General features: G+C 43.3%; 1 protein-coding gene across 2 annotated transcripts in view; it reads left to right on the top strand.

Annotated features, from left to right (window-relative positions):
- TEX15 (testis expressed 15, meiosis and synapsis associated) overlaps nucleotides 1-16,286 on the top strand; it is a 78,841-nt gene that overhangs the window by 20,983 nt on the left and 41,572 nt on the right. For both annotated transcript variants that reach the window (XM_075204603.1, XM_075204604.1), the window contains exon 6: nucleotides 1,179-1,329. In XM_075204603.1, coding sequence (XP_075060704.1) covers nucleotides 1,179-1,329 — 151 coding nt within the window. The remainder of the gene's footprint in view (nucleotides 1-1,178; nucleotides 1,330-16,286) is intronic.

Here is a 16,286-nt window from a genome sequence, read left to right on the forward strand (position 1 = left end):
GAGTATAGTATATACTTGAGACACATATGAGGGCTCTAAATAGAGTAGGAAAAGTTTTACGTAAAAACTCCGTTGTAAATTGCATCCAAAACAAGACACAATTATATGTGTATGTTGAGCTGCATGTAAGATAGGCAACTCTGTCTACCATGTTAAATACGTCTGCTACATAAAGATACTTTTGAAGCATATTGTATGCTTTAAGCATGTCCTCATCTAATCGAAACGCTAGTCATCAACATCAAGATGTTTTAATGTTGGAAGAAAAAAAAAAAAAACTACCAGTTTTCATTGCCTGGGCTGTTTGTGACAATTACGGGGAGACAGCATGGGGTCACCCAGAAAGAGCCACAACAAGCACAAGACTATGACAGGTTGGGCTGGTAGCAGCGTGCGGCCCCACATTATAAAGTCACTCAGTACCAGCCTGTTCAACATGGGGTGAATACATGGGGTGTGTGTTGTGTTGTTTTTTTTGTTTGTTTTTGTTTTTTTTGTTTTAAAACCGTATTTTACCCTGGTGGAGTACAGCAAGCACTGGCAGCCATATTCTGCTTAGGTATGCTGCTCCCCCTGGGACCTGTAGTACACCAGGGAAAAAAATACTGTTAAAAAAAACCCACTTTGAAAATATATTCCTTTCAACACTCCTTTCTCCTCCTAACCAGTGGCCCCTGGTGCTTGTAGTTCTAAAAGTGCCAGCATATTCTGGTAACCATGGGTCTGCTGGCACTTGTAGTTCTACAAGTGACTGTGAATGCTTACCCATTTGAATTTGAAGTTACAAAACAGCCTTACTGTACTTGACCTACTCTTGCACGTCCCTTTCCACCCCGTTCCACTTCTCTAAGTGTGTGGAGTAGCAAGTGAAAAATGCATCCGAATGAAACTGCATAGGGATTTTTTGTGGGTTTTCTTTGTGTGTATATATGCTGTACAGAAATGTGTATTTTACACCAAAAATTAAATCTACATAAACTCTGCATATGCCCTATGAGAGTGCAAATCTCCAAAAGTAGGAACAATTTATGCACTGCGCCTTATGAGATTTACAATTTGTATATGACTCTAGGTGTGTCACAGAATTTTGTATGGATAGTAGATGTAAAGCAAATATTTTTTTTTAATATTTCCACTGCTAAGATTCTGTCTGAAACAGATATTTATGTATCCTACAGATATACGTGTATGAATATGATAGCAACTTTAAGCCTGTGAAAACACCAAGACAATGTCTTCCAATTGCTTCAGTACATGCAACATTTGTAGCCCAAAAAACTGTTAAAACATCAGTACCAGTGCGACTCCCCCCGAAGTCCATTTCATCAGGTAACTTTGTTTTTGGAATGTTATTATTATTTATATTTTACTTCTTTTTTGGTGAAAAGATGTTTTTATTTGTTTTTATAACACATTTAAGACATGGGGTAGGAAAAAAGAGAGGAATGGGTAAAGGAATGGAATGGGAGTCATGAATTAGGTCATACTAGAGGTCAAATTTATTCTTGAAGAGAATGTTTTGGTGGTGTTGTGGCTGATGCTAGGTATGTATTCCATATGATACACTAGCCTTAGGCTGGGTACACACTACTGCATTTTCAACCAATTTATTGGGTCAAACAGACAATAAACGACTGTTTGGCCCGATATCACAGTAGTGTGTACCCTTGAACAATGAACGATTATGATTCCAAAACACAGATCATCGTTTGATCTGATTGGTCGTCCTGTTTAAAAATCTTGTTCAGTTGTGGAACAATATCGCTCCAATTCTGCACTGTGTATGCTCTCTGTAGAATTGGAATGACAATTTAGGGTGTTTACCATCACCTGTCACTCTCTCTCCAGGTGGCATCATCAGCAGGACAGGGATACACAGGGAAACCCAGTCTAGATGCATTTTAGCTCCTCTTCTCTGACTTGTATGACAGAGCCTTTGTTTCATCAGTTTAACAATGGTATTTTAAATAAAATCAATTTTTCAAGGAACAGATTTGTGACTGTGACCCTGTGCAGTGCATGGCGATGTCTTGCTGTCATGTTAACCATTTGTATTGGTAGGTTGTAAAGTTTCTGTTGGTGCTTAGCAGACATGCAGCTGTATGACTGCCAATAACTCCGTAATGCTGTTGTACACAGCATTATGCCTTGCACTTGACTATATATTTAACGTGTTTGATTATGTTTCTCAAACAAGCCATTGCATCTATGTAATCGTACAAACACACTACACATAGTAATCACTAAAATTTATCTAGAGTGTCAGCCTTGTTATCCAGGAATGGGGCTTTGAAGTTCTGCTGGTTGGGGAGAGGACAAATGTCAGTACTAACTGAAACTGAGCTATGTGGGACAGAGTTGCCGCTACAAAGCCACATACCAAGGGAATGCTCATCGTAGTCGACGTCGTGGATTTGGCAACGTTTGGTTCACCAGCTGTTGTAGAATTAGATGACTCAGTCTGCCCTGCCAGGCAGAAACATTCTGGGACTTCTGGTTCCACAGCCATATAGCCACAGGCTGCCTGAGAATGGATTATACATCAGCCCCCAGTCAGGACAATACATCAACAACCAATCAGCAGTCTACACCCGTCAATCAGTCCCAGCCATGACTCATTCATTAAAACAAAATACGCTGAACACGTGTATAGAATCAATAATTATTAATGCTGAAGTAATGCAATAAATGATGTTTTATCCTGTGACCAGGTCAGTATTCACAATTACTATACATTGTTCTTTTTTTTTAGCTTGGCAAACAATTTAATGGTCCAAGAATAACGTCCGCAAGATTTTTTCAGCTGATATGCAGTGTGATTAATGTGTGCAGCGAGACCAGAGACTGTTTCATGTGACTCAAAGGGGATAGGACAGGGAAACACCGTTCTTAACCATCTGATGATTTGACGGTCCCTGGAGGGAGGGGGGGGGGGGGGGAGGAAGCTTACTACTATACCTCATCTTGACAAGTTTACAGTTTGTCAAGATGTGGTATATTGATGAATCTGACACCTCTTAGATGAAGGATTAACTAGCCAGACTGATATGGCATACTCAAATGAGTGTCTTTATATTATAACTACACAAATCACTTAACTAGCGGAAGGTTCAGTGGCCACACTTTTATCTCTGAAACAGATAGCTGAGATCTGTCTGATTTCCAAAGCACAGCGCTTCAGTCTTGTAACCAGCTTTAGTTGTAATTTTCCATGTATGTTCAAATAGGGTACATCTTTCTTTGTTTGCAAGTCTTAGCTTCTGCTTGTTTATTCACTGTGGATCCCTTAGCGGTTTATTGTCTTTCAGCGCCAAACAATAAAAGTTTGATATAAAATCAGGAGTTAGAAATGTGGTTTCTTTTTTGTCTGTAAATGATGGAAAAATTCATAGAGGAGACAAGTCAGCAAAACATACATCATGTCAAGTCTAATTAGCAAAGACGGTAGGTCCGTGACCTGGTGGAAATGGACTGTTCCACGGTGGAGTCAAATGCATGGTTCCCAATTGTTTCAGAAACTGCAAAGTGGAAGGAAAAGCTAGCTAGGTATCTAAATTGATGGGGAGTATAAGCTAGATATGCTGACTTATATCTACCCATATGCTAGAACAAGTGGGTGAATTTGGTTGGATAAATTGGGTTAAGTGAGTAGCTCTATAGTATTTAATAAAATCAGGAGCTCCCAGTCCTCCCTCCTGAATACGTTTATGTAAAATGTCCATGGGAATTCTGGACTTTCTGACTATATAAATTTAGAGGCTTATTGTTGTAGGGTTTTAAAGGGACTCAAATTGGCAAAGATGAAAGAGGTATAGTAGGTATGGTAAAAGTTTTAGGAATGCGATGCTACCAACCCAGTATATTAATAATTTATCCCATTTATCAAGGTTTGATTTAGATCATTAGTTTTCAGGTTTTGTAAAATATCGGGAGGCAGATTGGGATCTAAAATTTCATATTTGTTTGTCTTGATCTTCTAATTAGATAATTGACCAAACAATTTCAGTTTTCATAGTCTGTTCGGGAGAGAAATGTGAGGACTGGTGATGGACAATAAAATATCCGCAAATAAAGTATATGTTCTGAGGGGCCAACTTTTAAACCTCAAACATCAGGATTCTGTCTTAAAAGTCTAGAAATCAGAGGCTCTGTCATTATTGCAAAACTTATTGGAGATAGGGCAGCTTTGCATCGTACCATTATGTATTTGGAAAAGCAAAGGTTTAAAGCCATTAACGAGGCCAGAAGCTAATGGATTATAATATGCCCCCCTTTATTCCTTTATTTACCTTTTACACAATGCGAACATTCAATAAAAAAAATCTAATGAACTAAATTTTTTTTAAAAAAAATGCAACTTTGAAACATTTCTTGTGGCCAGCTGAGAGTCTTTCTAGCTTTGATTTATCATATTTTTTCTCACTCTTCCATGCAGAACTCTTTTTGCTCAAATATAATATTTTGTTTTATTGCATACACTGCATGTTTGAGAGCTCCCCACAGATTTTCAGTAATATTCGTCAGGGGTCTTCGAAGACTAATCCTAAACCTTATTATTTTGTTCCTGTAAGCACTTATGGTTGATTTTGAGGGTTTCCGACTGAATTTCTTAGCGCCCATTCGCCTTTAGGATCTATTGCTATTTAGTTGAACCAATTCTTCTTTCCATTTGGACACTATTTTTCTGTTTACTGACTACCACACAGCACCAAAGCACTCCAATCCATCCATCATCATCATCAACATTTATTTATATAGTGCCAGCAAATTCCGTGTCGATTTACAATTGGGAACAAACAGTAATAAAACAATACTGGGTAATACATACATACAGAGAGGTAAGAGGGCCTTGCTCGCAAGCTTACAATCTATGGTACAATTTTCTTGATGACCTTGTATGTTATTAGAAGAATTTTATATTGGATTCATTGAAAAACAGGCAAACCCAGTAGAGACTGACAGAGTGGCTCAGCAGATAGATTGTAGGGGTTTGAGCCTGATTTTAGGAAGACCAGTAAGGAGAGAATTACAATAGTCAATGCCGGGAGATGATGAGTGCATGAATTAAAGTTTTTGCAGTGTCTTGTGTGAGAGATGTGCGTATTCTGGAAATGTTTTTTAGATGTATGTAACATGGTTTAGATATAGAGTCAATGTGGGGAAAAAAAAGAATAGTTGTGAGTCAAGGATTACACCTTGGCAGTGAGCTTGCGGGGTGGGATTTATGGTCATGTTATCAACAGAAATAGAAATGTCATGTAGGTATCTTCTGTTTCTTTAAATATTGAGTTTGAGTTGGCGAGAGGACATCCATGATGAAATGGCAGAAAGACAGTCCGTAACAGGAAACAACACATATGGTGAGACATCAGGAGAGTATAGATAAATTTGTTTATCATAGAGATGATTCTGCAATCCAAAGTAGCTACGTAGTTTTCCAAGATAAGAGTGGTGTAGATAGAGAACAGCAGGGGACCTAGGACTGAGCATTGTAAGACTCCAACTGATAAAGGAAGCGGAGTGGAGGTGGATCCAGAGAAATGAACACTGAAAGAGCCATGTAGATAGATAAGATGAGAACCAGCTTAGGACAGTGCCTTCAAGACCTAGGGATTGTAGCATTTGTATAAGGAGAGAGTGGTCAACCATGTCAAATGCAGCAGAGAGATCCAGGAGAATTGGAAGAAAGTAATGGCCTTTAGTGTTTGCTGTGATCAAACTATTGACAACCTTGATCAGCGTAGTCTCTGTGGAGTGTTGAGAGCGAAAGCCTGACTGAAGAGAATCCAGCAGGTTGTTTCCTGTAAGAAAGTGTGTGAGGCGAATGTAGGCAATCTCTTGAGAAGCTTGGAGGGGCATGGGAGTAGTAATTTGAGAGAGAGTTTGGGTCAGAATTTTGTTATTTTTTTCAGAATAGAAGTAATCACTGTGTGCTTGAAAAGTGATGGAAAGATACCAGTGTAGAGAGAGAGAGAGAGAGAGAGAGATTACAGATTTTCGTTAGAGGTGGAATGAGCACTGGAGACATGGACCTACCAGTTTGTGAGGGTATGGGATCAAGGAGGCAGGAGGAACATGAGAAGAGAGTAGAACGTACCTCTTCATTTTGGGATCGAATGAAGAGAGGGTGTCAGAGGGTGCTGGGAAGGAATAGAGCTGATTGCTTGTCGAGGGAGTTGATACCATTTCAAGTGGTATATTTTCAAACTTGTCCTTGAAATAGGTAGCAAGATCCTGGGCACTGATGATAGTCAGAGGGCTTGTGGTGGGAGAGTTGAGAAGAGATTTAAATGCGTTAAAAAGGCGTTTGGGGTTAGATGCTCTAGCATAGATGAGAGATTGGAAGTATGTTTGTTTTTCAGTGTCCAGAGCATTTCGATAGGATAGTAGTATATGTGATGAAATCATTAAAATGATTTACGCCAGCGATGTTCTGCTTTGCGAGAGAGTCTTTGTAGATTTCGTGGTACTTTAGTGTGCCACAGTTGACAATGAAGTCTACGTGGCGCATGAAGAGTTGCTGAAACTGCTTGATCAAGGGCGGTTGCTAGGGTTTGGTGAAAATGAGGAACTGTACTATTGGGGGGGGGGGGGAGGAATGCAGAAATTGGGGAGAGAAAGTGTTGAAGAGAGGTGGAAAACTGATGAAAATCAATAGAGTTAATATTTCTGCTGGTATGAGGAGGCTTGGAAGAGTTTGACAGCAGGGAAGCTAAAGAACTGTGGATGAACGAGTAGCTAATAAGGTGATGATGCGAGAGGGGGAAAGGAGTGTTAAGGAAATAAGAAACTGAGCATAGTCTAGAGAAAACAAGATTAAGACAGTGGCCACCTTGATGAGTAGCGGATTCAGTCCACTGGGGGAGGTCAAGTGTGGAGGTTAAAGAGAGTAGATTTAAAGCAGCATTGGAACGTGGATTAGCAATAGAGATGTTGAAATCACCCATGATGATGGTGGAAATATCAGAAGTCAGGGAGTCATGCAGGGAAATGTTCAAGAAATTGTTGGTGTGGTTCAGGGGGGCTATAGAGCACAGCAACACGCATAGAGAATGGGTTAAAAATCCTAACATTATGTACTTCAAAAGATGTGAACATGAGTGATGGGACATTTGGTAAAACTGTAAATGTGTACTGTGGGGAAAGAAGTAGTCCAACCCCAGCTCTTTGTCTGCCTCCAGATCTGGAGGTGTGGGTAAAATGGATGCCACCATGTGAAAGGGCTGTAAGTCAGGCAGTGTCTGATGGCGGGAGCCATGTTTCAGTTATTGCCAGAAGGTTAATGTTGTTTGAGAGGAAGAGGTTGTGTATGGAGGTAAGTTTGTTACAAACAGAGCGTGCATTCCAAAGGGCACATTTAAAGGACTTTGGAAGAGATGGGAGACAGGTGATGCGTTTAATGTTTGCTGGATTTTGGTAGCTTCAGATATATGAGTGTGGGCGACCTGGATTAGGTGATATATCGCCAGCTAATAGAAGCAGGGAGGAAGAAAGATAGGAAAGATGATTGTTTCTGGCGACAGGGTGAGGCTGTTACAACTATTGACTTTAAATAGGAAAAAAGTTAATGAGTGTTTAAATAGGGGTGAGTGGAGTAATGAAGTGGCAATGTGGAGAGAGATGTGTGTTGCAGGAAGGGTGAAATAGGATATAGTTCTAAAGATAATGCCATTGAAAGTAGAGTAAGAAAAATATTTTTTGCAAACATTTGGCATTTATGAGTAAAATTGTGGGAATTAGGGGGCGTGGCTTGGTGGCCATTAGGATCAGTTGTGTCTGGGTTGAGCTCCTGATCCTATACCCACCGAATCCCCTAACACTTGGGCACAATTGGACCCCTGGGAACTCTGGCGTGACAGTGAACCTTTTGAGACCTGTGACTCTGCTGCGCTCACCCACTTGGGTTTGCAGCTCTTGGCCCAGCACAGACCTCCACGCACCCTCCTATGTGAGACTACCATCATCTATAGATCTCAGCACTGCCCACTGACACTGAGGCCATCCGCACCAGACTCCTTGCCCTGGCTGGCGCCCGGAGGCACATCTCCACCTAATATTCCACCTGGGCTTAAGAACGCTTTGCTGTGACCGCTGCACTCATCAGACTCTGGGGACTGTAGCCGCGAGTGACGGTCCTGACCTGACGCCTGCCGATACTTCATATCTCTGCACCATTGCTGAACTTGCCTGCATGCTAGTGCACCTGCAGCGTAGAACTCTCCCGGCACTTACCTCTCCTCCAACACTGTTTCAAAAACCTGTCGGCACTTCACGCTGTCTTTTGTCTTCTATGATCCTCACAAGGTCCCCTGACCCCATTATCTGGATCTCACTGAGGTACTGTCCTAGCCTTACTTATATACCTGGGTTCTAGCTTGGATTGCACTGCACATAGGCTCTGAGGACTTTGGAGGCCTTTACTGCCACCTAGTGGTTGTTATCGCACACTACCATTTGTGTTTGCACTGACTCTCACTTCTCACCAAGTGTTTCAAAAATCTTTTTAAAACATCCCTTGCTGGTGCTACTCGTGAGTTGCCTCAAAACAACACAATACTGAGGTACTGGTAAAGAGAGGCTAAAAGACACTGCAGAGACTGGCTCAAATTTCGTGTGAGTGAAGCTGGGGGCTGCACTTCCATATTTTGCCAAACAGGCTCTGGATATCTCCTTTGCCCTTGCAACCTCACTGATATCAGGGCACATCCACACCTTTATATATAAAAAAAAAAACCACTAGGCCTGCGCACTTCCGTAACACTCTGGAGTTATAGCCTATACCCTGTTAAGCTTGCTATTCTGGAGCAAAGGGTTCTTTGTGCCTCTCCCAGCGCTAGTCAAGATAAGCTCAGTGCCCACCTTTGAAGATTATGAGTTCTCTTAGGCCTCTGTCTTGTCTTGAGGCTACAGACCAACCGATAATGTATCCGACCTAAAATGTAACTACAGCTGCCATCAATATGCTAAATACAATTCGGATTCACCTGTATTGGGCTATCTGTGAAATTCCGGAACCGGGATCTATTTCCGGAGAACCGGTCCGGTAAATTCATTTTGGGTTCACAGATGGGATCCGGAGTGGGCGGCGGAGTCTTGGCAAGTTCCTCCTGGACGGACATATGCTTTAGCCAATCCCTCCATCATCTGGTACAGGGACTCAACATGGCCTGCTAAGGCTTGTGCCGTAGATGGTGTGGATCCGCCTCCATCCATCACAACCTCATCTCAGTGGGGCCGGTTATAATGTTAGGAACCCCTCCAGCCGGCACGACACAACCCGGAGTCTACTCTGCCAATCAGGTGTTCACTGGAGCCCCTGATGGTGGGGACAGACTGGGCTGCAGACTGACAGAGGGTCGTGAAGTGTGTACCGGCTGGGGAGAACCCAGGCAAGCGGAGTGAGGTCCACGCAGAGGTCAAGGGCCGGCAGCAGACAACCGTATCGGTAAACAAGCTGAGGTCAGGGGTCACAGGCAGATAACAGAAACGGTAAACAGGCCAGAGATCAGGGTCACAGGAAACACAAGCAAAGTCCAATTCAAAGCCAAGGGTCATACACGGGAAATCAGTAGCGGTATCAGAATACAGGAACAGGAACAAGCAGGTCAGCAGACTGAAGCACAGAAGCTATAACCTGCAATGAGGTAGCAGACCTCATTGCCTTAAGTAGTAAGCCCAACCAATCAGAGCCTGGCTCTGATAATCCTCAGCCCCCTTGCACCTAGATTAATTAGCCCACAGGTGTGTAATATTGTTAAGCGCATGCGCCCGGCTTCTCACCGCCGGGACGCAGCGCTGAAGCGTCCATCCGTTGCCCCGACAACGGCCGGGTCATGGGCGGAAGTGACGTCCCGGTCGCTATAGCGACGGCCGGGAGCCAGGTAGGAGTTGTGGCGGCTGGGCACCGCCGCGGCTCGTAACAATAAGTTGGCAGATGCGGAGGATAGATTCCGTTGGAATAATATTGAAATACAGGATATTGCAGAGCTAATTTCCAATGCTGACTTTCTGTCCTTCACCACAAATCTCTTTCGGAAGCTCTTGCCAACAATCTCCACTTAGGACATGCTTATTGATCGAATACACAGATTACCCAAAGCTAGAAATGCGTCAGTACTCTACCCAGAGACACCCTCATGCGCATATATTTCTTCCATATAAAGGAGCATATCTTGAGAGCAGCGAGGAAAGCAGAGGACTCAGACACTTTGTGAAACCTACAGCTGTTTCCAGACTTCTCACAAGCTACAGTAGCCAAATGTCGCTCGTTCCAGCCAGTCACCAAAATACTGCGAGAAAATGATATTCCCTTCAGGTGGGGATTCCCAGTTAAACTCCTGGTTCACAGACACAATAGGATGCATCTCATCTCCACGGTGGAAGAGGAATTAGATCTTGGAGTACTGGAACATCCAATCTCCACAGCCTAACCCTAAACCCAGAGATCAATCCAGCGGAGATTAGATCACATAGGGGAAATCTGGCATCAGGAAAATTACTTTCTCTTAGCATATCATTGTCCTACCTTGGCAGAGCTCGGAATGGACACTTTTTACAGGAATTGCAACCTTACGATTAAGGGACGGCTCCACTAGTCTTTTCTCTGAAGCACTGGACTTTTTAGCCGGGACATTACATGGAGAGTCAAGCAAATCAAGTCTCTTTATACTATGATGTCGATTGTTCAGTTGGGCCTGTCTCAGTCGAGGGATTCCTTATGTTTACGTCACTGTTATATCCTTTGGAATAGTACTTGTTGGGGTAACCTCCCCCATTATGTTGTTGCTTTGGGGTTTTTTCTCTTATGCTCTCTCCCTAGGTTGCAGAGACGGTAGTCGACTGCAACAGTTCATTCCAGACATCTCATTGGTTATCCTGGACTGCTTTGCGATTATTGGCGCTCTAAATCTGTTAGTAAACCAGGGGCTGACGTATGTGGGAGCGGCAGAGTTTACCTTGTCCAATGCAGAAAAATATATGCTACACGTTAGCAGAAAGTTATATAATTAGTCTGTATTAAGTAGTGAGCACGGAATTCATACTGTTGCTGAGAAGTGGGGCGAACTGAGGGTTTTATCTCAAATGTCTCTCGCTCCAGTCTTGTTATAGTTATATTGTTTTTCATATGTTTGGTTATGCCAATCTATGTATGCTGGTGGTGGCGCATCGCATTGGCCTTAGTCATGTGCCCCAAGTTAAGTATTTTGCCTGTTCCCTGTCCTTCAGGCAAATGCCTTGATCCTCTGAATAGGGTTATTTTGGTTTCCCCATCCTACATGGGGGTTCCTACCCCCTTCCCTTTTTCCCTTTTCTTTCGTTCGCTAACTCCTTTCCCACCAGAACACAACATCTGCTGCAACACTTTCCTTCTATTTTGTTTGAAAATTGAGCTTTCTAGAAGTACTATGTATCTATTATATGACCTCTACCATTCTGTATTTATCACCTTAAATAATGGTCAAGTTTCTTTCTCTAAATGTCAGGTGGTTGAACTCCCACAACAAGCGTAGATTGGCAATATCCTCTATCCATAAACATAAAGCAGACATTGTAGCCCTACAAGAAACACATTTTGCAGCCAGGGTACCCCCCCCCTTCCCCCAGTCTTTAGAAACCAACACTACCCGAAATGTTTCACTGCTAATGGACCCCATAAAAGATGCAGAGTAGCTCTCTTAGCTTCAAATGTACTATTATCCTCAATAGTAGAGGACAAGAATGGAAGATTTTTGATAATTACTGGCCGGCTGGAGGGTAAATGGGTCTCTTTAGTGTCCTTATACCCCAACTCTAGACAGGTACCATTCCTTTAGTCGAAGCTGGCATTAATAGATAGGATTAAATGTGGAAGTGTGATAATATTGGGAGACTACAACCTAGTCATAGACTAGAATTGACAGGTCACTTTCTTCTAGTTGCTCGGTACCTCTAACCTCGGGCAACCCGTCATTGGCGTTTGAGAGGCTCCTGGCAGAACACTGCCTATATGATGTTTGGACGGTAGCATATCCAAATATAAGGGATGACACATACTTCTCCTCAGTGCACAATACATACTCCCAAAATAGATCTTATCCTATTCGATAAATGGTCACTGCAGGACACATGTAGGGCACAGATTCTACCTATCTCTTGGTCAGATCATGCTTCAGTTTTCTGGTCCTGGAAGCCTACGAGACAGTACTCTCCCCTACGCCCATGGCATCTGTCGGCCCATTTGCTCTCTTCTCTGGAAGCCAATTTAGCAATTAAAGAGGTTATTTTATCTTGTATACAAACTAATGACCCCAAGAAGACCTCGATCTTTACTTATTGGTGTGTTCTCAAAGCTGTAGTGAGAGGTACAGCTATTCAGGTGGCAGCTAGGTTGCGGAAAGCAAATCTACATAGACAGACAGAGCTGGAAACTAAACGTAAACACCTAGAATCACAACACAAACAGCACCCCAGTAGATCATAGGTTCCGAGATCTCTCTGGTCAGGGCTGAATTGCAAAAGTTACTCATGGTCCGCACTTCATTAGCGTTGTCTAGATTGCATCAAAAATTCTATGTGGCAGGCAATAGAGCGAGCAGGTTATTGGCAAGGAAACTGAGGGGACTTCAGGCCTGCAACCTGATTAAATACATAGTAAACTTTAAGGGCACCAAATGCTCTAACCCCCGGGACATAGCAAATATTTTCGCATCATTTTACTCAAGCTATTATATAACCGCCAATTAAACCCCTCTGCCCACCATCCGACTGAGCATGATATATCCTCCTTTTTGGAAGGACTTCCCCTCCCTTCAATAGACCCCACAGTAGGAGACAAGCTCAATGTTTCATGGTTCCAGTAGGAAATTAAACAAGCTATTAAACATCTCCCCAAAGACAAGTTTCCTGGGCCAGATGGCTACATTACACATTCGATGGGGAATTGGTGCCCATATTGGAGCAAATGTATAATGCGTGCACAACAGCAGGGAAATTCCCTGCTGGAATCCCATATTATAGTAATCCCTAAGCAAGGAAAGGACCGTACAGATTGTAAAAACTATAAACCAATAGCCCAATTAAATTCGGACATTAAAATTTTGGCAAAACTCATCGCTAACAGGCTCCCCCCAGTTATCCCTATGCTGATTGACCCGGAGCAAGTCGGATTTGTTACGGACAGACAAGCTCTTGACAATTCCAGGCATATCTTCCACCTCATAGAACAGATCCACAAAAAGGAAGATACACTGCTCCTGCTTTCACTGGACGCTGAAAAAGCATTTGACAGACTCCACTGGTTTTTTTTCTTATATGACAAGAGTTCTGAAACGTATGGGGCTGGCTGGGGAGATTCTGAGTGCTATCCTGGCACTATATACTAAACCCTCTGCACGGGTATTTGGCAATGGGTTTTTGTCCTGATAAATAAACTAGTTAAGGTTATGAGGACATATGTATGGAAGACTAGGCCTTCACGGATAGCCCTACAGCATATGACTAGGAGAAAATCACAGGGGATTCTGGCCCTCCCTGACCTAGGGAGGTACCATGAAGCATGCCTGCTTTCGTAGGTGCGTGATTGGTTCCTTCCAGGGGTAAGGAAGCCTTGGGTTGACCTAGAAAAGACTTGTAATCCTGATTTTTTTTTAGTTGATCTAATATGGGCCCCCTGAGACTGGAGACCTCAAGTCCATAACCTGCCCACTCTTACTAGGGACGCAGACTGACAGACTGTGTGAAGGCCCTGAGGGATTTGCCAGACCCATGGCAAATGTCTCAATACAAGCTGTTGCCAGACAGATCACTGATTTAAACCTTTCAGGATGGGCGTCTTAAGGGGATTTTGACTTTAGGCCAATTGTTTGAATCAGGTACACTTTCCTCCTTTTCCCATTTATGTGAGCAATACCACTTGCCTAGAAGTGACTTCTACAAATTCCTTTAGCTTAGACCAGCGGTTCCCAAAGTGTGCGCCGCGGCTCCCAGGGCTGCCGCGGCGCTGTCACTGGGGTGCCGTGGGCCAGCCCTAGAAAAAAGGAAGCATACAGAAACTTACCAATCCGCGCGGCGCTAGGACCCTGCAGCCTCCTCTCTCGCGCAGCTGTCACTGACGTCGATATTCAGTGACTGCTGCGGGAGAGAGGAGGCTGCAGGGTCCTAGTGCCACACGGATTGGTAAGTTTCTGTTTGCTTTCTTTTTTTCTATAGCTGGCGCGGGGGCAGAGGAGGGGGACAGAGGGCAGAGGAGGGGGACAGAGGGCAGAGGAGGGGGACAGATGGCAGAGGAGGGTGACAGCGTGAGAGAGGGCAGAGGGGGCAGTGTGCCTGGATGCAGAGGGGGCAGTGTGCCTGGATGCAGAGGGGCATTTTTGCATACAACTAAATAAGTATTAATGTCATGACCTAAATACTTATTACAATTTTTTGACCCAACTACGTCGATATTCAGTGACAGCTGCAGGAGAGAGGAGGCTGCAGGGTCCTAGCGCCACGCGGATTGGTAAGTTTGTTTGCTTTCTTTTTTTCTATAGCTGGCGCGGGGCAGAGGAGGGGGACAGATGGCAGAGGAGGAGGGCAGAGGAGGATGGCAGAGGAGGGGGACAGATGGCAGAGGAGGGGGACAGCGTGAGAGAGGGCAGAGGAGGGTGAGAGAGGGCAGAGATGGGGAACAGCGTGGCAGAGGGGGCAGTGTGCCTGGATGCAGAGGGGCATTTTTGCATACAACTAAATAAGTATTTCTGTCGTGACCTAAATACTTATTACAATTTTTTGACCCAACTACTTCTAAAACAGGACTGCTCAGTAATTATTTTGGTTGGGTGCCTTGAAAAAATTTGGAGATTCTAAGGGTGCCGCGAACTGCAAAAGTTTGGGAACCACTGGCTTAGACACTGACTTGCAGAGCCCTCACTCAACGACATTGTCATAAGTTCCCCTCTAGCTATATATATCATGTAAACCTGCCAAAGTGCAGTAACGGAGCTAGTATAACCACCTGGTACACTATTTTAACTTCTCAAGTTGACTTTGCCGAATCCAAAATACAACTGCAATGGGAGTTAGATCTCGAGGTAGAGTTCTCAGAGGAGGAATGGGAATGTATTTTTCGAAGCTCCTTCACAATGTCCAAATGTCTCAATCACACTGATATGCTGGTTAAACTTTTGAATAGACTGTACGTGACCCCGGAGAAGTTGCACAAAATTTGGCCCTCAGTATTCCCGACATGCTGGCGTAATTGTTCTGAGAGGGGAGATATATTCCATATATTTTGGTCATGCAACCCCTGTGGTCAGATGTTTTTCATCTGTTGGAGATGGTCCTTGGTTATCCAGAAAACCCCTCCCCAGAGCTTGCCCTACTACACCATTATCCACCCTCAATTCCCTCCTCGGACCGATATGTGATGGGTCAAGTTTTTATTGCAATGAGAGTGGCTATAGCACAGGCCTGGAAGCAACTGACTCCACCAACTTTGCCTAAGATTATAGCAAAAGTGAACTTCATTTTCGAGATGAAGACTCTAGGGGTAAATGTATCAAGCTAAGAGTTTTTCGGCGGGTTTGAAAAACCAATCAGATTCTAGCTATCATTTATTTAGTACATTCTACAAAATGACAGCTAGAATCTGATTTGTTGCTATAGGGAACATCTCCACTTTTCAAACCCGCCGGAAAACTCTCAGCTTGATACATTTCCCCCTAGGAGTTCTGTATTCTACAGCAGCCACTTCCCCACTAGTGAAATGGCGTAGTTGGCATATTTATGTTACAGAGGGAGAGGGAACCCCGCCTCGGTATCCCCCATCAGTTAGACACGACTGGTCCTCCTGAGCCTTAACAAGGTTTTTTTTTTTATCTAAGAAATTCACAGTGATTAGGTATAAGCACAGGGTTATAATGGGCTGGTCTCCATACTGTTAAAGAAGACGTGTCTTATGTTTATGATTTTAACTTCTAAATTCATTAGCCAACTGGCTAAACATGTATTTGACTACTTCAGAGAGGTGACTATGTAGTTTGCCTGTGTTTTATGATACATTGTTGTGTTCCATACCCACTATGTACCCCTTCCCTCCTGATCTATGTCTTCCCCTTTCCTCTCCTTCTTTTTTCTGTACCCCCAGCAAATATTTTTTAAAACTCAATATACTTGTTTTCAGTTTAAAAAAAAAAAAAAAAAAAATTGTGGGAATTAAAAGAATTACCTAGTTGCAATGTCCTGTGCAATCTGAAAAGTGGTGGACAATTAAGCTGCACCAGATGTAGATTATTTATAGATGTCTTCAATTGTTGTTTAATGTTTGT

Source organism: Mixophyes fleayi, chromosome 1 (assembly GCF_038048845.1).
Source record: "Mixophyes fleayi isolate aMixFle1 chromosome 1, aMixFle1.hap1, whole genome shotgun sequence".
Classification (NCBI taxonomy): Eukaryota; Metazoa; Chordata; class Amphibia; order Anura; family Limnodynastidae; genus Mixophyes; species Mixophyes fleayi.